General features: G+C 47.3%; 1 protein-coding gene and 1 long non-coding RNA gene across 3 annotated transcripts in view; one reads left to right on the top strand and one right to left on the bottom strand.

Annotated features, from left to right (window-relative positions):
- Positions 1-4,642: 4,642 nt before the first annotated feature.
- The window catches only part of LOC142786474 (uncharacterized), a 273,752-nt gene continuing 252,854 nt past the window's right edge, over positions 4,643-25,540 (bottom strand). Inside the window, exon 2 of the long non-coding RNA XR_012889062.1 lies at positions 4,643-4,907. This is a non-coding gene — a long non-coding RNA (uncharacterized LOC142786474). The remainder of the gene's footprint in view (positions 4,908-25,540) is intronic.
- Positions 5,572-25,540, top strand: part of LOC142786469 (uncharacterized) — a 44,092-nt gene continuing 24,123 nt past the window's right edge. For both annotated transcript variants that reach the window (XM_075884176.1, XM_075884177.1), the window contains exons 1-2: positions 5,572-5,839; positions 10,640-10,803. In XM_075884176.1, the coding sequence (XP_075740291.1) occupies positions 10,642-10,803 (162 nt within the window). In that variant the 5' untranslated portion in view covers positions 5,572-5,839; positions 10,640-10,641. The remainder of the gene's footprint in view (positions 5,840-10,639; positions 10,804-25,540) is intronic.

The following is a 25,540-nucleotide window of genomic DNA, read 5'->3' as shown; positions in this document are numbered from 1 at the left end:
TGGGTGGCCTGATGAAAGCAGTGTGTCGAAGGGCAGTAAGGGATGACGTCCGAAGAGTAGATAAAAAGGGGAGTAGCCCGCTGTTTCATGACGAGGCGAGTTGTAGGCGAAGGTTATAAACGGAAGAGCTATGTCCCAATCAGTGTGGTCGGTAGATACGTACATCGTAAGTATGTCTGTCAATGTGCGGTTTAGGCGCTCCGTAAGGCCGTTAGTCGGAGGGTGGTAAGATGTGGTGAAGTTGCGACGGGTAACACAAGATCGGAGTAGATCATCAACCACACGAGATAGAAAGTAGCGACCACGGTCTATGAGCAGGTGAGACGGCTGGAACTTCAATAGGTTGAGGAAGACCGGCAGGGGGAGTCGTAGGCTTCTTTCGGCGCTGGCAGAGGTCGCATGATGCTACGTAACGGCGAACAGAGCGGTAGAGGCCCTTCCAGAATACTCGTCGTCGAATGCGGTCGTAAGTTCTGGAGACTCCTAGATGTCCAGAAGTTGGAGCGTCGTGGAATTGTCGCAAAACATCCTTTCACAGGTGATGCGGTACGACGAGTAAAAGTTCCGTGCCGTCGGGGTGTAAGTTGCGGCGGTACAAAACGTTGTCTTGAAGTAGGTATCTGCTAAGAGAAGGGTAAGCATAACGCGATTGAAGGTGGTCAATGATGGTGAGCAGCGATGGATCTCGGTGCTGTTCGTCGGCCACGTCCAGAAAGTCAGTGATGGCTAAAACGCAGCCATCGGATTTCAAATCAGTGGAGCTAGGTGGATCAACAGGGTGCCGGGATAAGCAGTCAGCATCGCTGTGCAGCTTTCCAGATTTGTAAACAACCGAGAATGTGTACTCCTGTAATCGAAGTGCCCATCGGTCGAGTCTTCCTGTAGGGTCCTTAAGCGTCGACAGCCAGCAAAGCGCATGATGGTCCGTGATGACTGCGAACGGACGTCCATATAAGTACGGACGGAATTTCGCAATAGCCCAAACGAGGGCTAAGCATTCCCGCTCAGTGATGGAATAATTTTGTTCCGCTTACGACAAAAGGCAGCTAGCGTAGGCTATCACACGGTTGGTGCCATTCTGTATCTTAGCGAGTACAACATGCCAATGCCATGGCCGCTTGCATCGGTGCGGAGCTCTGTTTGAGCCGCTGGATCAAAATGAGCCAACACAGGTGGTGATGTGAGGGCGGTAATTAGCGAAGTGAAGGAATGTTCTTGGTCCCTTCCCCAAGAAAGGCCACATTCTTTTTGAGGAGATCTGTGAGGGGCCCAGCAATATCCGCGAAGTTGAAGGCAAAGCGGCGGAAGTATGAGCAGAGCCCAATAAAACTGCGAACTTCTTGTGTGGAACGCGGAACCGGGAATTCTCGGAGTGCACGGACTTTGTCAGGGTCTGGTTGAACACCAGTGGCGTCAACAAGGTGGCCGAGTAGTTTAATCTGCCGGCGTCCAAATGAGCGTTTCCGCGAATTCAGTTGGAGACCAGCGCAACGAAAAACGTCAAAAATTGCCGAGAGATGAGACAGGTGGCTTTCAAAGGAGGGCGAGAAAATGATTACATCATCCAGATAGCAAAGGCAGGTCGACCATTTGAAACCGCGAAGAAGAGTGTCCATCATACGCTCAAAAGCAGCCGGGGCATTGCACAACCCAAAAGGCATGACCTTGAATTGGTAAAGGCCGTGGGGTGTGATGAATGCTGTCTTCTCGCTGTCGCGGTCGTCGACCGAAGTTTGCCAGTATCCGCATCGAAGGTCGAGGGACGAGAAATAGTTGGCGCCGTGGAGGCTGTCGAGCGCATCATCGATTCGGGGTAAAGGATAAACGTCCTTCTTGGTGATCCGATTCAGGCGGCGATAGTCGACGCAAAAGCGCCAGGTGTTGTCCTTCTTTTTAACTACAATTACAGGGGATGCCCAAGGACTCGATGAAGGCTCAATGACATTTTTACTCAGCACTTTCTCGACCTCCGTCTGTATAACTTGGCGCTCAGCATGTGACACGCGATAAGGGCGTTTGTGCAGTGGTCGGGCGTCGCCGGTGTCGATGCGGTGGGTCACGGCACTTGTGCGGCCCAGAGGACGGTCGTCGATGCCAAAGATATCCAGGTAAGAAAATAGAACACCCCGGAGCGCTGCAACTTGGGAAGGTAAGAGGTCGCCGGATTTCATTTTGTCGAGGAACGTTTTTTATTGCGGGGTGATGACAGGTTTCGCCACAGTCTTAATGTCAGGGGTAAAAGAATCAATCGAACATTCATCAAGGGTGGAAAGATCGGCTAAAGTGATGCCTTGGGAAAGAACTTGGGTCGACGTCGAAAAGTTCAGAACTGGAAGTAGCACCGTGTTGTTAGCAACAACCACTATAGTATGTGGTAGTACGATGTGGTGCGTAAGGGTCAAATCAATGAGGGGAGCCACCAGATAGCCTCCATCAGGAACGGACGGGAAGGGCGACAGAGGAATGTGCATAGCAGCCTGGGGTGGTAGCCGTAGAGACTCCATGGATCATAGCGCAGTGCGACTTGGAGGAGTGAAATCGGTGCACAAAGGAAATTCGAGCCGTAAGATACCGGTAAAACAATCGATGAGGGTGGAGTGGGCGGTTAAGAAGTCAATTCCAAGGATGACGTCGTGTGGGCAAGCATCGAGGACTGCGAAGAGAACGGAAGTGTGTTGACCAGCAACAGTAACGCGGGCAGTGCACATACCCAGCACCTCCACCAATAGATGTTACGGGGAAGATTTATTCACCGAGAGCTGGTTTTGCTAACGGCTTAGTTCTTTCAGCCCTGGATTTTTTATTTTGGTCAGATACACTTTTCGTGCGCATTTTCTCGTAGTTAGAACCTCAGAATACCACAAACAAAAAATTGAACCAATGGCACAAGTATTTTCGGATCAATTAACGTGGCATCAAACTAGGTAATTAGGGCCCTGTGATTGGAAAATGAAAAAAGTGGCTTATTTTTTTCTGCCAATCAATGGTGCACACAAAATGAAAACCACGTCTCACTTTTCAGCCTAATACTCGCTGAAACAGCTTCGGTACGTCGTCCTGAATATGGTGCTTACCCGCCTCAACTTACGCGCCTTGGCTCCACGGAAGACCTCGGTCACGCTTCTTCTTCTTGGTGGCTGCTACCTCCACAAACGTGCCGCAATATTGATGTCGAATGCAGTGGGGATCGTTGAAGAACTATGCCCCCAAGAATGAGCAGTGTTGGTTACTTTTCAGAGATACTATGGGAAAATTTGTGCGGTGATGTCAATTGACACTGCCAGGGCCGAAAGGGTTAGAGAGCACACAGTCAAGCCGGCCAACGGGAGAAGCTCGAGAGTCCAACCCACAACAACCACGTTGTCGTCTTCTTCATTTGGGTGCCAATTCAGCTGTGTCGGGGCCACAGTTCCTTACACGTATCAATATGATTGTGAGAGATGCCGTATTGGAGGGCTCCGAAAATTTCGGCCACCTGGGATTCTTTAATGTGCACCGAAATCTCAGCACAAGGGCCTACAATATTTCCGCCTCCATCAAAAATGGAGCTGCCGCTATCAAACCATTAAACCACCGCGACGGGATAAGCTAGCTCATGAAGTGAATTCAAATACATGTATATTGGCAGAAATAAAACCTAGCAACCTGAGCGGTGACTCGATTTCTTCACCGAAGAAACAATATTCTCGCAACCTTGCTACGAAACATTCCATACAGTTTTCCTTTTTGCAGCAATCCGCAAAAACAGTTCGCGACGTGAAGAACACAAAAAGATGTCTTCAATGAAGTCGAACTGACAGAAACGTTAGGGTAGGGCTTCAATGACAAATGCAATGCGCACTTAACAAAGTATATGGCGTTCGTATTTAGCAGCAGCCAGGGTAAGAAGCAGCCGAAACAAGCGAAGACCACGCTGCACGCCAGGCACGTTATCCCACATATTTTTTGGTGTCTCCCTGCTGCTGCCCGTACTTTTTCATTGCCCTAAATGCTCAACAACACAGAGCGTGACAACGTTACCGTAGCGCACCGTGCCGTCGCGTCGGCGCCGTGTGCACTTCTCTCGCGTCCGATTCATGCCTGATCCCAGCCCGATGTTATCACAACGTACAATCGCAGACAATGAAGACGAATTCAGGCCACTATCACAGTCGCAAAAACACGTAGACGTGTAATGCTTCAGAAAAGGTACTGTAGTAAATAACTAGTACACGTGTTTCGTTGAAGCAGTAAGTGATGTGTTGCCATCTTAAAGCCTGGGGGAAGCTGCGTAGCCCCACCACCTTTGGCCAGAGTGACCACTCTTTTAATTTTCACGTTACTCTATGACTCAACTACCCACCGTTATCGACAAACTCGCTATAAGTAAGTGCCAAAGGCGCTATAGCGAACGCGATGGACACGAAATAACTAAAATTCTCAAAAAAGTGCAAATGAGCCCAACAAATAAAATATCAAGCGGCTGTAAAATCCTGGAAGCAACTCAGCGAAAAAAGAAGCCCGAATTTAGTGATTACAAGTGTAACTTAACTCTGTAGTACGAAGCCACGTTGCCGACCACGTTATGCAGCTGCTTAAAGTAAGACGGAATCCTTAGTTGCCTCATCAATGGTGAATTGTGAACGTAGGGGGCGTCAACAAGACCGATGCAAGAAATATTTAATAGAGCGCTGACGGGACCTCATCTTGACGTCATGTGATCCTTTGACCAGCGTGACATCAAAAGCCATCAAAATGTGTGACCACACAAGATGGCTTTCTGGTTTGGTCAGAGGTAGGCCAGTCCCAAAGACACTTTAAAGCCTCATCAACTGCAGAAAGGTTCCAGTGAGTCTGATGCCGGAGGCAGTGCTGAATGTGTTGTCGTCTCCAGGAGGCGGGTGAGGAAGGGTAATTACGAGTCAACCCTGCAGAAACAAATAGTTTTGAAAGAGTATGAATTTCGAAAGAATTTCGAAAGCAATATAGATTTTGCTTTCAAGCTTTGGACTGTACAGCAAGCGCGCGATGCGGCTGAGACCTGATGGTCATGACGCGGGTGTCACTCACACGACCTCGTCAAGGTTTTCTCAATCAAGCAACCAATCAACCAACCCATCAATCAATCATTCAATAAAGTCCCCTTCTTCTAGTGCAGAAGTGGCCGCACGCTTTTGGATCGTAAAATGAAATTCGACCAGATTCAACGCTAAGTGCCCGAAAGTTGTTTTTTGATATTTCACGTTTTCTACTCTTTTCACGTCGGCTGCAGGCCAGGTCACGGCACCGGATTATTCGTTTGAAAGGGTGCATATAGCGTTTCTTCAGCGAAGTGCTGCGTTTCCTATCTACTTCGCTTCGGTATTCTAAGATGCGGCGCTCATCGTAACAAGGACGGCCTTACGCCTCCGGCTGCGTGAAAAGTGATTGAACAAATATACAATTTTATTGAGCTGATAACCTACTCAAAGAGCGTCGCCGAAGATGAGCGCGATTTCGCGTGCGATAGTTTTCCAACTGAGGAACACGTGATATTGTCGACATTGTGGCTGTTATCAAAACGCCCATGTCACTCGAATACAGAAACGCAAGCCACCGGAGACAACAGACCGGCAGTTCCCCGTGGCTGGCAGTAGCGTCACAGTCCAATTAGATCACCGTGGCGCAGCCGCGTGATACCAGAGAACTTGACGTTTTTGTTCGTTTCTCTTTTGAGAACACCGTGAAGTAACACCGAAAGGCCGACGTCTGCTCACCGTTCTTCTACTGCTCTGCCCGACACAAAGCCACTTTCTTTCGACCATCGGCATCAACGTGCATATAGGACTGAACTCGCCATCCAACGCTCAGGAATACGCGGGTGAGCGGGGCGCATAGTGCCTTTTTCCACTGTATAGGGATGTTGGAAACATTGAATGATTTGTGCATTGAACGTGACATCGGGAGGGCTGTTTCCAGAACAGTGGGCCCGAAGGATGCTTTGCTGAAGGGTTAACACAATTGAATCGGAAAAAAAATTCAGGCAGCTCTACTTGGCACACACTGATGAAACTAGTGAGCTAGTGGCTTAGTCTTCACCAACTACATAACCTGGTTCAAAGAAATAGGATTGCGATGAAGTGAGGATAAATTACGTGCTAGGAGGGCCTGGGGCAGCTGCGGGCGTACTGGTGAATTGGAAGAGTAGCGAATAGTGGGCGTGGTGGCACGCATATGGTGTAGGATTTAACGAAGTTTGTTGGCACATACTCTTCCATGATCTCTGACGTTCCCAGGACATGAAAGTCTCGACTAAGAATACCTTCGCTGTTTAAAGGCAGAGCCTGGCTTTCCCCTTCTAGTCGCGTTCGGTGAATGCGTAAATAGCCCCTTGCGAAGTTCGTAGCGCCATCGCTCGGGCTCCTTGCGAAGCAGGACATCATCGGGCAGTGGATAATACCGGACTTCGCTCACCTAAAGTATTCTTGCACCGTGAGCCGGGCTATATCAGACGCCCCACGTTGATCGCGGCGGTGTCCGCGCGCCGGCACGTGTTATCTCTACGCTCTCACTCCTTCTCGAATAGCAACAGCAGCTGCGAACGCGCGCGCTTGACCTAGCCCCTAGAAAATGGAGCACGTGGTGTGAGAGAGCGTAGGAGAGGGTGAGTGCCAATCTTAGCCTGTCCTTCTCTCACTGTTCACTGTCTTCTTCCTGCGCCCCACTCAAACGTTCGCTCACGCCCCACTCTCGACCATTCGCTGGCTGGGCGCCTCTCAAGAACATTGGGAAATGGGGAAACGGTTGTTCGACACGCCGCTGTGAAACGAAAACACCAACGCCGAACCGAGAACGCTCGCTGGCTGAGCGCCTCCCAAGACGATGGCTGAACTCGGTGAAGGCGAATGTCTGACGGCAATGCTACCCTCTTTCGGCGCAAAAAAATGTCTTCCCATTTCCTCACCATTCCCTTCGGTGAGATGGGGGCATTTTGTTTAACCTCTTTAAGCACATTCTCCCCTGGTTATAGACGGCTGGACAACGCTTGTAGTGGTAAAGTCCCGGCCTTAAAGATGCGCCTAAATGAAATAACCAGAACTTTAAAATAAGGACTCGTGCTCCTCTCGAAAAAGCGGCCTTGTCGTTTGTCAAGGTGGACAGCATTTCGAGACTAGATGCATACTTCCAGAAAAACGTTAAATAGGAAACTTGCGCCAAATAATTGCCGGGATGGATGATGTGTGCCTTGGCGCTCCCCACACTTTGGTTTCTTCGACAGTTGTTCTTACGGTGGCGTGGTTTTGTTTGGACATGTTGAAGCCAGCTCTAAGGATTTATTCCTGGTATAACTAGTATTGCACTGGCAAACGTGGGAATATTCTTGTCGTGAACTTGTTTACGGCGTTATTTTTCATAACAGGGCCGCATCGACTGTGAGGCCTTTTATGCTCTCTCATAGTATAGTGTATAGTACATGATGAAACATGATGTATAGTACTATAAATCGTTACCCAAAACAAACACGTACCTCGCTTGCCGAGACGCTGCTGCGATTTATGAGATGCCGTGTAATAAATGTTGCCAATGTCCTCTGTTAAGCGCGATGGACGGAGTCCACCCACGCCTTTTTCACTACGCGCTACGTAAGTTAACTTTAATCTCTGATTAAGTTCTAGTATGCTAGTTGTGTTTTCGAGAGCCAAGAACAAAGAAAAAGAAGGAATTGTGCTCACTACCACGCCGCGGTGGTCTGGTGGCTGAGATACTCAGCTGCTGACCTGCAGGTCGCGTGATCAAATCCCCGCTGCGGCGGCTGCATTTCCGATGGAGGTGGAAATGCTGTAGGTCCGTGTCCTCAGATTTGGGAGCATGTTAAAGAATCCCAGGTGTTTGAAATTTCCGGAGCCCTCCACTACGCCGTCTCTCATAATCGTATCGTGTTTTTGGGACGTTAAACCCCACATATCAATAACTCAATCGGCGGGATTAAATGGCGGCTGTGTTTTCGATGGAGGCGATAATGCTGTAGACCAGCGTGCTCAGATTGGTGTGCATGTTAAAGAACCCCAGGTGGTCGAAATTTCCAGACCCGTCCATTACGGCGTCTCTCATAATCATACGCTGGTTTAAGGACGTGAAACCGCAGATATCAATTTATTAATGAATTGTGGGTCACAGTAACAGCGTATCGATGCTTGTGTTATCAGTCGAAAAACGCTTGCAAGCGTAGGAGTGAGCAGAGTTCTCCATAAGTGAGGGGGAGGGGTAGCACTTTATTGTGGTAAGGCCGCTCTAGTTTTACAAGGTAATGACAAATAAAGTCCCTGAATATTTTTAGGAAAGTACCGCCATTATATTAACCGAGCCGCTGCACACCATTCTCTCGGGCGGCCACGAGCATCGTGCATGTAATTAGCGTGGCATAGCATTTTTGATAGTAAAGCGACGCGAGACGGGTGATAGGGCCAGCGCCAGTACGGTGGCAGTTTGGGAGAGGGTACGAAGATGAGTGTCGGTACATTCGTTATATTAAGATACCTTACAAACGACTACACGTGCGCGCCCAGACATTGAGGAATGGAAAGAGCAGCACTAGAGGATACAGTCCGTTCGCTCCCATGCACCTAATGAGCGCCTAGAACAGAGCTCACTGTTTCCTAGAAATAATTAATTAGTAGCATTTTAGGCCTGAGGTGCCTATATGATATTACACTACCGGAACACTAACATAAACGACGCTGGAACACATTGCAATCAAACGAGTGCACTTCTAAAGCAGTTTTCTTTAGCAGCTGTCTTGCCGGGCGTTTATTTTTTGGTTCTTTTCATCTTTTGAAATTCATCATAAGATGAAGTAGATGCGATATTTGGTTCAGCCAATCGTATGTAATCTAGTTCGAAAAAGATAACAATATTAAGTTGGGTCTAACATCCCGGAACCACGATGTAATTGTGAGAGTTGTCGTAGTGGAGGGCGCTGTAAATTCCGTCCGTTTCGTGTTCTTTAAAGTGCACGTGATGCTCACAGTATACGGGCCTCTGGCATTTCGCGTTTATCGAAATGGGACCGCCGTGGCCGGTATAGAACACGCGACCGAAACTGATCTGTAACGCTTTACGCATTAACAAACCGAAGAGAAATGCAAGATGGAATTCTGAGATTTGTGAGAATAGTACCCTGGTTACATCAATTCAGCGTGGTTGCCATTGTTAAAGTAATACTTAAAGAACGAGAAAGATAACCATCAGTGGCGTCAGCATCAACCCCAGCTATGAAAGAATTCAGTAGTTGATAACGTCGCCTCATGACGTCATCGTGATATTAAGGGTCACCATAGATTGTGACGCCATCATGAGGCCACACGAGGACGTCATCACGCGACATCGTAGCTTGGTCAAATTGGGCAGATCTCGGAGGCAATGCAAAACTTAGTAGAGTGCTTAAAGCTTTCGGGCGGCGGTGTGTATACCAGTGCACAATAGACTGCGAAGTTCCGCTTTCGTATTCGAGTAAATTTGGCAAATTAAAGTTTAACGACCACTACAGTGAACTACGCCCAACACTCATAGTCCAAAGCCCACTTTGTGCCAAAATAAAAGAGTTCGGAGTTGTTTTTCTTCGATTCGGAACAGTGTACCTGAGTTCGTTTACGAGGAAGACAGTTCTGATGAATTGGAAGCGTGTGTCTCTAACACATCTTAACATCGATCGCTTTCACTCTCTCTGATGAATTCCTTGAGTAGTATTTGTCATATTTATTATTGAATAACTGACAGTGGTGTAATACTAGTTTTGCGAGTGTTGTTCTAAACTGTTAGAGCTGTTTTTTGTTCATTTTTTTTTAAATCGTACTAGCGACACTGTCGTATTGCTTGTGGTGCCGGTGCTATCAATTATTTCTGTGCTGTTCTTTTTTTTTTCCTGTAACTCCCATTTTCTAATACTTCCACTGTAACTCCACAACACTACAAGGTATTCAGGCCTGCAGTGTTGCAAAACAAATAACTAAACGCATCAGGGATGATAGAGCTGATCAGAGACGCAGAGCTGATCTCTTAGGCACCTATTCTTGTGCTGAGTGGCGTATAGGTTTGCCCGCGTAACCGATAGAGCAAACACAGACAAAGGAGAGGGAATGCAGAGTCTGTCGACATCACAATGTACTGGCCTCCAACCTTGCCTTCTTCCTCTGACAGGCGTGCTGGCCCTTCCGATGGTGCTCGAATGCACATAAGCAGAGCTGGCGCGTGCCCTTCGGCTGGCCTTGCTTGTCGTAACGACGCTGTCGGCGTTTCGCTCGATTCACGACGCCTTCGATGCACTGAGTGCTGTGAAAATCATTTCAACGCTGGCAGTTTCTCTGACAATTGGTAACGAATTTTAAAATGCTATAACGGTGCCTATAGCCAAACCTTCATATACGGCTTGCGTTGCCCCAGCACGAGGCAGCACTCCAAGTTGGCATTAAGAAGTATCGTAATCGTCGGCGATTTTAACTTTGTTCCATGATAAAAATATGAATCACCGTTTAGACACAAGACCCACGAAATATAAGTTTTGTCTTATAAAAAAGAGCTTTGTCTAAACGCTCTTTTATATTTTTATCATGAAACGTCACCCACTCACCCAATCTTCTTGTCTGTTCCTGTTGAAGTAATGATCCTATGTTGTTTCTTGCAGACATGGCCGACATGATCGCGTCTAGAGAGGAAAACACCGATAAAGAGATACCGTCGTCGGCCACTGGAGGTGCGGATGGCGTTTGTGGCGCAAAGGCGTCGGTCACAACTGGGACTGAGTCTCGCACGAAAAAGTCCACAGTTGTCACTGTGGTGTACTCGAACGTGAGTCATCCTACGCGCGTTGTCGAATGTCTGTGAGTGGCTGTGGTGTTTACACGTACTTTAGCTAGGTTCGCATCAACACTTTCAGGACATAGACTTGGTTGAGTGAATGGTTGTCGCGGTGATGACATCGCCGTACGCTTCACCCACCGTTCACTCAACGAAGTGCTAGCTGCTGTATAGCATTTTTTTATCTTCATAGAAGTCAGAACCATTTATCTGTGTCTGACATCAGCGTTAAAAACTCTGCAAAACATAACAATTGGCAGATGATTCCACGTACAGTGGGAATTAATGATATGCGAAGCTCACAGGAGAAATTTTGATATGTCACTTTAAAATCAGCACGACGATGTGAGGTGGAGGTAAATGATGCCGTACATGATTTCCGTGTCATGAGTCTCTTGTTTGGATGTGTTGTTTACCTTGGTCATCTATTCACGTCACTTGATACCAGATTTAGTATATGTGGAGCTATCGAAACGGCCGCGAGCACGCTATGAGCGTGGCTTGTTGTCATGTTCTTACATGACAAGCGTGCCAGGATTATCATGTTTGCACCAGTCATATATTTTGTCATTTATTGACGTCACCTAACACCAAATTTGATATATGTGCAGTTAGCAAAACGGCCGCAAGCGCATCATGAAGGGCCCAATACTCTAACGTATCGTTGACGCGCGCGCAAGCTGGGCACAGCTACGCTACGTTAGCAAAACGCTAGCACTTTATCTAGAATCGGACGCCAGGGGCGACTAGCGTCGGTCGGCGCGGCGCCACGGCAACCGGCGCGAAAGGCGACATGCTGCACTTCGTGCCGATGCATTACCCAGACAACGCTGCGTCTTGTCTTTTCGTGACGGAGGGACGAAGGATGCCCCGAAAGGCGCTTGCGTCAAAGCAATGCAGCGTGGCGCGCGCCTGCGAGTTTATGGCAGGACCGGTACCTGACGTGGCAACGCCAGCTTTAAGCGACGAAATGAACGCCGCCGAGCACGCGCACCACTTCACGTCGAAATATATTGGCGCCGTGACTGTGGCATGTAGTCATGCTCTCAGGTGACATGCATCTCATGATTGTCATGTTTGCACCAGTCCCATACTTTTGTCATACACTGTGGTCACGCAATACCAAATTTGGCATGTGAAGCTAGCGAAACCGCCGCGAGCGCACCATCAGTGTGGCATATAGTCATGTTGTTACATGACACGCATGTTGTGATTATAAGGTTTGCAAGTGATTTACCTATGTCGGGCGTTCGCGTTGCGTGATACCGAGTTTGGTACATGAGAAGCTAGCAAAACGGCGGCGAGCGCATCATGAGCGTAGCATGTAGTCAAGTTGTTACATGACATGCATTTCATGTTTATCATTTTAGCACCAGTATCACACCTTCGTCACCCATTCTCGTCCCGTAATACCAAATTTGCTATAAGTGAAGCTAGCGAAACAGCCACCAGCGCATCATGAGCCTGGAATTTAGTCATGTTGTTACACGACACGCATCTCATAAGTATCATGTTTGCACCAGTCACATACCTTCGTCATCTATTCACGTACTGTAATACCAAATTTGGTATATGTGATGCTAGCAAAAACGGCGGCGAGCGCATAACGAGCGTGGCGTGTAGTCATGTTGTTGATTGACACGCATGTCATAATCTTCATGTTAGGGTCTGTCGCTTGTGTTCGCCATGTAATCTTGGTATCCCATACCAGTTTCGCAACATGCCATGGGAACGAAACCACCGCAAGAGGTGCAGGACCAGGAAATGTAAATCATGACATTCATGACATACATGTAATGATTTTCATAATATGACTAGTCAAATATGTTCATACAGTCATGTTATGCCATACCAAGTTTGGTATTGATACCACAATCGAAACGGCCAGGACAGCTAAATGTCTTAGGCGGCTAGATAGATAAATGGATAGATGGATAGATAGATGGATAGATAGATATAGATGGATATAGATGGATATAGATGGATAAAGATGGATAAAGATGGATAAAGATGGATAAAGATAGATAAAGATAGATAAAGATAGATAAAGATAGATAAAGATAGATATAGATAGATATTGATAGACAGATAGACAGACAGACACAGACAGACAGACAGACAGACAGATACGCTCAAAGTCGCCGAAGTTCACTAAGAAATGCTTCGCATTTAAAACATTGCACCACCTCTCCGAAGAGAACTGAGATGGGATGCGAAGCAGCGGCGGTGGGCACGGCGTTGGCCCGGTTAAAACGGACGTCGAGGTCTGTGCTTGAAGAACGGTTTGAAGCTAAACTTGGTGTAGCCTTTACTCGAGTAAACGTTTGTTTGAAACGAAAATACACGGGAGGAAGGTTGGGTTTTATGTAAGTTTCATCGCAGATAAACGAGCCGAAAGAGCAGACAGATTTAGTCACGCGTTCACAGCAACCGTATGCAGCCTGCTGGCCATTTGCAATGGCAGGCCGTGGCCGAACGGCTGCTGAGGACGCGCAACTGAATCTGCCTAGTGTTTCAACTCGACGTGTGGTCGAGCGTTGCGGGCAGTGGAGAGGGTTAAGTGAGAGAGAAGTGCGTTGCGAGTGTTCGGAGAAAGAGTGTGACGTCAACACTCAGCTGTGACTTGACCTACTTCGTACTGATCTAACACCTGCGGTGAGAGGGTTTGTGTGGACACAGGGGACTGAGTTATACGAGCTAGTCAAAGAGCTGCTTCGCATCTCAAACAAAAGATTGCGGTCAAGCGCGAGGTAATCAGTGCGAAGGCCAGAAATTGTAATGTACAAAATAAGGCTAAGAGCCGTCCTTTTTGGATGAGAACTCGCTTAACACAAGAAAACGGTTGATGAAAAGATTACGGTTACTTTATGGATAAAAGCGGCTTTCGTGCTGTGGTTTCTTGGAACGCAAGGTGAGCTCTGAGAGCACAGCAAGGTTTACGAGCCGTGTTTTGAGGCCTGCAGAGAATGGGCCCTTCGAAAAACGAAGCGTCTCATTGATGTCATGATGTATCGAAAGGGCTCCAGGACATATTTATGTCAACTGTAACACTGCACATTGTGAACCCATTGGCAGGCGAGGATTTCGAGGAGGTAATTTTGGATGAGCTGGAAGGAATAATAAGGCCCTTATCTCTTTCAACACCTGGACCGGACGGGGTAACAAATGCAATGATAAAAGTAATATTCGTGATTTCTGCAACTGAAGTGCTCAATCTGGTGAATTTTTCTTTGACAAAAGCTTGGATACCTGCGGAATGGAAGCTGTCTAAAGTGATTCCTCTTCTTAAAAAGCAGGAAACAGTATTTGCATTAGACAATGTAAGGCCAATAATACTCACGTCTAATCTGGTTAGGCTAATTGAAAGAGTTTGGAATGCCTGGGCAATGAAATATATTGGTAGTAACGCAATCTTAAACCCCAGTCAAATTGGTTTTAGATCTGGTTGCTCAATATGGTGTGGGCATATGGATTCATAGAGCCGAATACAACTGGCTAGGCGTCGGCGCCAATACTGAGCATTGGATACTCTAGATTTGGCTAAAGCGTACGGTAGGGTTGAGCATTTAATCTTATTAAAACAGATTGAATATCACCACTTTCCCAACTACATCACTGCGTGGGTTTCGGAGTTTTTCAGAGGGAGAGAATATTACTGCTTTAAAGATGGGTACTGATCGAACATATATAGGCAGACAGGTGGCGCACCACAGGGGGCTGTCCTGTCCCCAGTTCTATTTAAGATCTTCTCAAGCTCCATTCCATCAATTGAGAATATTCCGTTGTATGTGTACGTCGACGATATTGCTTTTTTTGCAAGTAATACCGATCTGCAATCCCTATGCCAGAATCTACAAAATTATCTCAATATGAGAGAAGAATAGCTCAAAAACATTTACATGACGCTGAAAGTGAAGAAAGGTGTACTTTTTGCATTCTCTTTTCTGCAGCCTATCAACATCTCGTGATATATAGTAACGAGCTCATTGCGCAGGCATATTCTCTTAAATATCTAATCAGCCTATATAAAAATACATTATATTAGAGGAGCAACTTGATGGTGTGTACTTCAAGGCAACACGCTCCAGGAGTGGCTACAGAAGCTCGCAAACCGTAAGGCAGGTTTGCAAAGACATGCGCTAATAATGTTATATAAACTTTATGTCTGGCCTATATTAGAATGTAGATGTGTATTGTTTTCTGGCTGTGCAACTAATAAAATGAGACCTCTAATACTGTTGGAAAGAGAAGCGTTGCGTTTGTGCCTGGGTCTCAAAGTTTGTTGCAAGCAACGTGTTGCATATGAAAGCTCGGCTGCCTTCTCTGCTGAAGAGGTTCAAAATTCTTACTGAGCAATTATTCTTAAAGATGTACAGTTCCCACCAACGACTCCCATTTTACGTTTTCATTCAAGAACTAAATTTATTCTTGGAAACACAGTGGTCGCGAGTACACAACCCACAAATCATATTTGTACAAGTGATGCTACAGCAACGGAATGTAAATGTAAAAATTAAACATATTGGCCCAATAGACAACCTAATGTCCATGCTTAGCACACAATTTGATGATATATTTCCTCATAACGCGAAACAATTGACACATACGTACTTAAATGACCAGTTTGCAGATTATCTAGCTAACCTGGAAATAAGCACTATCATTGCGATTGATGCATCTGTGTCTTAAGAAAAGGCTAGAGTTGGCATCTTTTCTCCTTTTAACTGGTCCTTTTCTATTCGACTTCCAGATTATACCACTGTATTCATGGCAGAACTATTGGCTATTGTTCTTTCCTTACGCGAATTGCCCTCAAGCGAATCATCAGCAGTGAACATTACAGATTCAATATCAGTATGTAATGCACTTTTTGCTGCAGCAAATGCAGAGCTGATGAATACGTTTCATCACTTAATACCGAAAAACGTAAAAAAAGCTACACATACACACGCACACGCGCACGCACACACGCACACGCGCACGCACACACGCACACACGCATGCACGCACGAGCGCGCGCACACATACATACATACATGGATACATGGATACATGTATGCATACATACATATGGCTTGATAGAAATTTCACAATTGTACTTGCGGTAGAGTTTATAGGAGAGTGCCAAATGGCTCATGTTTTGAGCACAGTCACTCATTTCTTTGCGGCATGTTTGAAGCATAAACCGAAACATTTGACGAGACTATCCATTGCTGCACACGGGACCATTTACATTTGAATCTTGAAAGCGACGCTCGCGGATTCTCTACGTAATTTTCTTTTTCCTCTTTGAGACGAAAAAAGCCGCCAGGGGGCTGAGGTGTATAGTCGCACCTCACATGGGCTTCTGCTCTTATTGCTATTTTCTGTGCAACCTTGCCTGGACGCTGCTCACGTTCAGTGACCTGGGATTCCTCACGTTGCAAGGCATCGTTTGGCACCAGACTCATCGCAGTGAGTGTACTTTTTTACTAGATATTGAACTCTAAACGTATTGTGCCTGATCGCTGGGACGCGCCAAGGAATTCAGAGGACGCGCTGCACGCGAACGCCGCTGTGGCGACGGGCCTGCGAAACGAGCTGGACGCCAGCGTCTCGTAGGTGCACGAGCACGCTGCTCGCGCAACACAGAGACGCAGTGTCTAAGGTAAAGAGCTCTCATGGAAACGCAGACGTCTAACCCACGTCAAGAAACCCCGAGTACGATGCAAGTGGACAACACGGAGGGTAACTCAAGAACGGCATCACAATAGACGTTTGATGAAAATAGTGGCAAAACGACAGGCAAAGCCCACATTCAGTGGCTTCAAGCTGGCCGTAAAGGCAGGTCAGCCAAAGAAGAAAAGTCAGCCGAAGAACGAGCTACGCAACCTGTGAAGTCAGACGCCGAATCTCAACCGCAACGTCAACGCAGCACTAGGATGCGGCCATTCCCTACTGATGACTTCAAAATTGTATTCCGCCCGCAACCAGGACTAGATCTTTCAAAACGAACACTCACCGAGGTTACACATGCCATCAGAAGATCCAGTGGCTTGGCCCAGCAGGACTTCTATGACCATGTGCGAGTGCAGGTGCAAAAAGTAGAGAATGTGATCATCGCAAGCACAGCAAGTACTGAACGAGCTTCCAAACTGCAAAGTGTAAATGCTATACAGCTCGGTGGAGTAATATATCAAGTGAATCCGCACATTCGACACCCCGATAATGTGTTCCGCGGAGTGATCTACGGCCTCGAACCAGGAACAAGCCCCACAGAGATTGTTGCAGGACTTCGCGTAGACCCAAGATACCACGTCCACAGCTGCAGTCATCACTTTCGACGGGCAGCACGTTCCTTTTTACGTAACGCACCTCAGTAAAGACTACCGATGCAAGCCATTCCGGAAGTCCATCGAATATTGCCGAACCTGTGGCGCCCTAGGTCACCGTCAAGACATCTGCCCTCAGCCGAAAGCGAAGTTCTGCTACAAATGCGGCCGCGACAAGGACAAAGAACCACATGACTGCCAACCGATGTGCAAGATCTGCGGAGAAGACCATGAGACTGCTGGAGAGGAATGCAAGAAGAAACTCCGCAGCAACCCCTTTCCTTATCAAGTAAGACGTCAGCGCTTCAATAACGCCCGCGCCCGTGCGAATTGCTGGAGTGCTTGCACCAATGATTTACCCGGGTCAGTTATCACACTAGAAATTTCGCGGGCCCCTCTTTCCCCCTAAAATTTGACCGAAGTCGCTCTCACTCTAAGAAATAAGGTTGCTCTGGATCCCGCATGTCATCACGGTCTCGCTTTGTTAGGGGAATGAGTTACGCTGTCGCAGTTACCGGCAGTGATGGGCGCAGTTCTCTAAATACTACAAGTGCGTCGACCATCTCGCCTGCTCGGACAGCGACCATCCGGGCTCTAGAAAATAAAGTCCAAGATCTACAACGGAGTGTACAACAACGCCCACCAGCCGAGTGTAGCACACTAGAACTTGACGACAGCATACTAAAACAGATGTAAGCCAAAATAACGAAGTGGGTAGAACAAAAGCCGGAAGCACATGAAGCGAAGATGCTCGACCTCGTCGAACGACGCCTTGAAGCTTTCGAGAAAGCCCTGACTGTGAAACTCCTCGTATCCATAGACATAACCATAGAGAAAGTGGTTACTAAAATTACGCAAAATGTAGACCCACTCACCCGTACTGTATGCACGCTCGACGCCAAGCTTGATGGCTTCATGGCACAACAGCATAACTTCATAACATATGCATACAAAAATTTCGTTACCCAGGAGCAGCTGGTGGAGCAATCAGGGACCAAACGAAAAAAGCGAAAGACTTTAGGGGATGAAACTGCAGCGGAAATTTGATCGACAGCACCATATGACCAGCACCAGGTGGGAATTAACTGCCAGAATGGCAGGTTCCACACATAGACAGTCTGAGCCACTCCCCACTCTTCGAATTTGGCACTGGAATTGCAAATCCTACAGACCTCGTTCTGTAAACTTGCAAGAATATGTTAAAACAAATAATCCAGATGTGATCGCGTTGCAGGAAACCCACACAGAAAAAAATCCAGCTCCCTGGCTACAGCACTCTCACATGCTCACTCCGCACCGCAATTCTAGTCAAGAAGACTGTAACCGCACAGGCTCATGAAGTTGAAGACATTGGCATCTAACACACCATCGTGGAGATAATCCCCCCTTGGAAGACTCAACAAAGCTTATACCTGGCCAACCTTTACAGCCCTCCGCGGGAGCAGTTACACCAATACGACCACTTCGTCCACGAGCTCCGTCAAATGGTTAACGGCAACCGACTCGTCATAATTAGGGACTTCAATGCTCCACACGCGGCCTGGGGCTATCACAGCACCACCAAGAAAGAGGCGCGTGTTCATGACGCTGGACAGCAACACGGTCTGACGCTGTGGAATGACTTGCTCCATCCAACCCGAGTGGGCAACAGCGTGTCAAGGGATACAAATCGTGATCTCACGTTTACTAGAGACGCGCCCAACGCAACGTGGACAAGAATACCACACACTCCAGGGAGTGACCATCACACAATTCAAGTAGAGGTCGAACAGGCTCACCGCTCTCTCAAGACAGGAAAAGCTCGGCTCACGGACTAGGCCGCCTACAGGAAAGACCTTGATGATGACTCGACTATTGAAGACATTGAAGCCTGGTTAAACAGTACTGTAAGTGTTGCTAACGGACATACCAAAACGATACACTTGATCGAAAACAATCCGGCAGTCGATAATCATTTCCTTCACCTATGGGAAGCTCGAAGATCGCTTATTAAACAATGGCAACGGTAAAAGCTCAACCGCAAGCTGAAGCGCCGCATCGCCGTACTCACTAGACAGCCACAGGAGTACGCCGAAGAACTTGTGAGCCAGAACTGGCGATCCTTCTGCGACAAACTTCAAGGGACATTGAGCACAGAGAAGACTTGGCGCATTCTTCGAGCCCTGATCGACGACACCTACACCAAACCTAATCAAAGAAATAAAATTCAGCGGCTCATGCACAACTATGAGGGCACAGAACACTAGTTACTCCAAGAACTTCAAGCAAAACTGCGTGGCTTGGTTAACCAGCAAGCTACCTCCATCAACAATTCGACACCCACGGAGTACCGAGAACCACTGAACGAAGCACTAGACCAGCCTTTCACGCTGGCAGAGCTACACGCGGCCCTCGCTAAGCTTACGCGCAACACGAGCCCAGGAAAAGACGGAGTGACCAATAAGCACCTACGACAGCTACCGCGCCAGGCATTGACGGCGCTCCTTCGGCACTACAACGACAGCAAGAGAAAGGGTGAGCTACCATAAGCCTAGAAGCACTCAGAGGTGACCATGATACTCAAGCCAAACAAGCCAATCTCGATTGCGAATCTTCGTCCCATTTCGCTTACATTGGACGCTGGGAAACTTTTTGAGCACATGGTAAACGAGCAGCTCACCACACATCTCGAAGACAATGGTCACTACCCGAACACAATGTTCGGCTTCCGCCAAATGCTCAGCACACAAGACGTCCTCTTGCAGATAAAGGAAGATATTCTTCTCCGCTTGAGCAAGCACAGTAAGTCATATATTCTATCTTTGGACGTAAAGGGCGCATTTAATAATGTGAGTCACGAACCCATTCTGGGTAGCCTGGAAGATGTCGGCTGCGGTTCCAAGACATACGCCTATATGCTCGCTTTCCTCACCAACCGCACTGCCACTGTAGGGATTGTCAATATCAGGAGCGAGGTTCTTCAACTCCCTAAAAAAGGCACGCCGCAGGGCTCAGTGATATCACCAGTGCTTTTCAACTTGGCCCTTCTTAAGCTCCCTCGTCTCTTGGACGCTGTCCCTGGGATACATCACGCGTTATACGCCGATGATATCACTATTTGGACAAGTGGTCCAAGCATGGGTGAACAGGAAGACCGACTTCAAGAGGCAGTTAACATCGCTTAACGATATCTCAAGACCTGCGGCCTCCGATGTGCTTCGGAAAAGTCAGAACTGTTAGTACTTGCGACACACACCCGGGGTAGACCACCAAGCTACGACGCTCTTGACCCACAAGTCTTTCTACGGGGAGTCCAAATACCACAACTTCACATGCTTCGAGTCCTTGGACTACATATACATAAAGATGGGTATGGCTCAGCTGCCATACCCCGGCTGCAGAACACTGTGACACAGATCATCCACCTAATCCGAAGAGTGGCTAAGCGCCGCATTGACTTCAAAAAGCACGACACCCTAAAAATAGTACAAGCTCTCCTTTACAGCCGCATAACGTACGCAACTCCCTACCTCAACCTGAAGACAGCAGAGAAAGAAAAACCTAATCTGCCTGATACGAAGGGCTACAAAGCTTGCCCTAGGACTGCCGCCAGGCGCCTCCACTGACCAACTGCTTCGCATGGGAGTTCATATTACGTGGGAAGAACTCACCGAAGCACACCTCACCAACCAGGTCGAGAGACTCAAGCTGTCACTAACAGGGCAAGGCGTCCTTCGACACACAGGATACCAGACCACCCTAGAACCCAACGAAGAACGCAAAAGCAAAATACCGTCACAGCTGCGAGAAAGCCTTGAAATTTAGCAGATCCCTCGAAACATGCATCCTCAACATCACCGAGAAAGGCGGCTCGCCAGGGTTAACATGATCCGAAAAAATCATGGCAATGACCCGTAGGCGCGATACGTGGACGCAGCCGAATATCCGGACGTATTGCCTTCGCTATTACCGTCGCAGATTACAAGGGCGCGGTACTGGCATCGGCGACTATCCTCGCCAAACGTGCGGAAACAGCTGAAGAGGCTGCTATAGCACTCACCACCCAGACGAGTGAGGATCCCATCGTGGTCTTTACTGACTCACAAACAGCGGCACGGAACTACTTGAAATGCAGGGTCTCCACGGTGGTAATTAGGCTACTAAAGCGCATAGACAATCCTCCTTCCTACCCATGCATCGTGTGGATTCCGGGTCATGAAGGTCTCGAGCGAAATGAAGCGGCACACAACGCAGCCCGCGAATGCATCAACGGGGCATTCCCATACGAGATCCGAGGCACCTCCCACTCAACAACAGAATCAGAGGCAAGAAAAGCCATACCACTAACGTACCATGCATTACTGCAACACTATTGGCTCGATCGCAGGTTATACCTTCCGCCACATCCAAAATTCACAAGAGACGAAGAGACTGCCTATAGGCGTCTTCTAAGCAACACGTTCACCCATGGCGTACTATTGCACCATATGAGGCAAACGTCACACAGCTGCATCTGCCCTCACTGCAAAGTGGCAGACACTGTGGCACACCTCCTACTGCAGTGCAAAGTAAGCGTCGCAAGACTACGAGCAGCAGCACCAGATGCGGACCAAGACCTCCTCAGTGAAGCGTGGGAGGCTTCGATCTCTCAGCCGGACCTGGTCGAGCAGTGTCAACTCGTCGCTCGAGCTCGGCAGGCTGTACAAGCCAGAGGGTTCCTGGAATAAGGAACCCTCCCACCCCCACTCACAAGCTTCTTTCAATAAATGTTTTCTGTCTCTCTCTCTTTTTGAGACGCCGACGAAGCGACCGCAAGATTTCGCACTTCCGATGAAAGGCGCCTATAAAGCTGCTAGGTGGCGTGGTAACTGTGTTTCAGACGTAAGTTATCAAGAGCTGTGTGCAAACGGACAATTTGAACACCAATACAAGTCATACTGCATTATGTTGTAATGTAATTAATGCCACAATACGTTCATTATTTTCTGAATAGTTATTCGGAATAGTAATAAAAGGTATATCTATCCGAAATTCACCCTGCTATGTTTTTTTTGCATAAATTGAATGATATCTCGCACCAGAAAATGTGTAGCACATTTTGTTTTTGGCTGCATTTATTCAAGGATTTATGTTTTAGTTTTTTTGATGGTTTGCGGAAAGCTGCAAACCATACGACTCGTCGAACTTGATAGGGACAGCAGCAAAGTAATCACGCACATTCACATAAAAAAGAGAGGTACTTGGGCATACATTCATTGCGCCGCGTCTTAAAATAAACGAAAGCCTAATGCACAGTCCCATTTTTAGCCACTAGTTGACAAAATTAGAACAACCAAGTGGTGAGGAAAACTTTACGAAGAGAAAACGAGCAAGTAGCATGCGAATCTTCCAGCTCACTCAGAATTTCCCTCCTCGATTGCATAAACGAACGCATCGCTTTCCACTAGGGTACGAATCAGGGCGGCAGTTTTCCTCTCGTGAAACCTTTGACGCGTCAATCATAGCACAAAACACAGGGGTGGATTGTTCACCAAGTGTGTAATGTAATGCCGCGAAAGCAACACCCAGGCTGATTGTAATGTATACCTTTCGCGGTTGTATTCATTGAAGACACAGCCTCGAGGTAGAAAGCATATTGCGCAGCCGATTCGCATAATGTCATGAACCTACTAGTTTAAGAGTCTGCACCATTCAGGTATTTGTATCCAAATGTATGAGGTAAAAATGCAGCGAACAACAATGATGCGATTTAGCAGCATTCGCTATACAATATCGGTGAGTCATGTATGAGCAAGGCGTATATTCCTCGCGAATCTCGGTAAAGTTAACAAAACGATCTGACTATTTTACGATACCACGGCATGTGCGTTCGGCTCCTAGCGAGAAAGCCGCGGAGAGCCTGTCGATGTCGGAGGATTTCATTCTGACCTTACCGGCTGCCCAGGCCTCCACCAAAAGCACACCAAAAGAGGATAGGCTAGCACCAGAAAGTTAAAAAGGCTAATTACGCTTTGGGTGGCTTCGCTGATCCCTAAGAGAGAGATATTATCCTCTATGCGGTGATGACTCCTAAAATTGCGGTTTATACAGTAATGCAATCGAAGAAGCTTCTCCGCTAATTTGGTGGGAGATTTGCCGGGATTATTAATTTTTTTTTTCTTATGGGAGTACTGACAGGAATTCTGAATATTTTCAGGTTGCTGTTTTTTAATAGAAACGCGGGTGTAAGGAACACTATAAAAAATGGCAGCATATCCACGGAGTGAAGGATGGAGAGTGAGGCAAAGCATTCGTCCATCCATGCGTCCGTCTGTGTGACCTTCCATGCGTCTGTTCGTGCGCCCGTCCCTGCGTTCGTTCATGCATGCGCCCCTGCGTCCGTTCATGCGTCAATCCATGCATCTGTCTGTGTGTCCGTTCGTCCATCTATTCAACACTCCATGTCCCACCATTTCGCATCTTTTTATCATATATTCCCCATATAGAAGCACCGCCATTCAGTGGACATTCCAAGGACTAAACGAGAGGTGGCACACGCACACTTCCTTACGGCTTGCGCTTCGGGTCTACTTCCCACCTTCAACCACCTTGAGTTCATGGTATATACTAGTTTACTGTATTCATGGCACTGCGGCCCAATGCTCGCTAAACCTTTCTGAAACCCAGGAGGTTATGCCCAGCGAGTACAACGTAGCAACCTTTTCCTGTCAGATAGTGCTCATTGTACATGCCAGTGGCTGCTAATGTGCAATGAGAGACAGGAGGGTTCATCTTTTAATTGCTTATGGCTTGCGCTTCGTACCTGCTTCCCCCCTTTAACCACCTCGAATTCATTCATGGTATATACTAGTTGATTGTATTCATGGCCCTGCGGCTCAACGCTCGCTAAACCTTTCTAAAACTAAGGAGGTTACACCCAATGAGTATAATGTAGCAACCCTTTCTTGTCCGATAGTGCTCAATATACATGCCAATGGCTACTAATGGGGATTGCAGCTTGCGCCTTGACTAAAAGGCGAATGCTCCTGTCTATCTTTCCCCAATAGCATCCATTGGCATGTACATTGAGCACTATTTGTATTGTTAAACAACGCACAGAAGAAATCTCTCACCGGCACCACCTTGGAGGTCAAATGTTATACCTATTTCGGGGATGTGCCACTGGTGGTTACGTACTACGAGGGGCGCACAAGCCACGCTATAAGGAGCCCACTTTTGTTGTGTTGTGTGCCAGAACAATTCAGTGCCAACATGTGATAGATTGATTGTGAACACAAATATCAAGTGCCATAATTTTGTGAAACTGAATTTGTATGTGTATGCGGAACCGAATTTGTATGCGTTTGTGGAACCGAATTTGTGTGTAATGTGGTGAACAATAAAATTTCTTTTTCGCCCCTAAAAGAATGTCATGGTGCTTGGGAATGGAGCGAATGCATTTCAGGGGCGAAGGTCCTTACGCCGTGGGTTCTACGTCCCATATTTGTGGTATAGTAGCCACCTCTCGTTTAGTTCTTGGAATGTCCGCTGGATGGTGGTATTTCTATATGATGAATGTGTGATAAAAAGACACGAGATGACGGTACTTGGAGTGTTCTCTAGGTGGGCAGAGGGACAGACAGACGCACCTAAGCACGCACGCACGGACGCTTCACCGCAGTCATCATTCGCTCGGTGGATATGCTGGGATTGTTTTTATACCTCGACCCTTAAAGAGATTTTGGTTTAAAATCTGGAATGTGACTTCGCAGTGATATTTCCATAGAGGTCTGACATCACAGAAATACTGCAACTCACGATGTACAGGTGTAAGCAGTCTGTTGGCTGTCAGGTACACGTGGTTCAAGTAAACAATGATGAGTGAAATGTCGTCCAGAGGCTCTTACATTGACTTCTGGTATCTAGGTGGCAGGCAGAACGTGAATTTCACAGAACCAGTGAACTGCGTTGACTTGTCCTGATAATTTTATTTATTTTTATTTATCATATACTGCGAACCATTTAAGGTCCAAGCAATAATACACCCTGTGGTGGCGTTGCCTCGCAGACGCTAGGCGACTAGCCTTGAAATCAAAGTAAAATGTTTTGTGAGCGTTGTGTGGCTTCGGTGTGTGGAGAACGTTGATGGTACTGCACACCATGGAAATGAAAGATGTCCCTTTTAGGGTGCTTCAAAATCACGTCAGTGCCCCTTTAAGGACAATGAAGTGTTCCAATCAGTATACGTTTTCAGGCGAACTAACATTCGCCTTTTTTTGTTTGGGTGGATGAATGGGGGAACATAGTGCCTCCTTCATGTAAACGCATGAAATGCTTACTTTTATAGGGCACAATTTAAAACGACGGAACTAATACTTCTTTTATCTCTCTCTCTCTCTCTCTCTGAGTGTGTGAGGGGGCAGGGGGGAAAGAAGTGGAAATTAAAGAGATTGTTTTTC

Source organism: Rhipicephalus microplus, unplaced genomic scaffold (genome assembly GCF_043290135.1).
Source record: "Rhipicephalus microplus isolate Deutch F79 unplaced genomic scaffold, USDA_Rmic scaffold_24, whole genome shotgun sequence".
Classification (NCBI taxonomy): Eukaryota; Metazoa; Arthropoda; class Arachnida; order Ixodida; family Ixodidae; genus Rhipicephalus; species Rhipicephalus microplus.
Note: the sequence above shows the minus strand (reverse complement) of the source record. Positions and strands in the feature narration are given on the sequence as shown.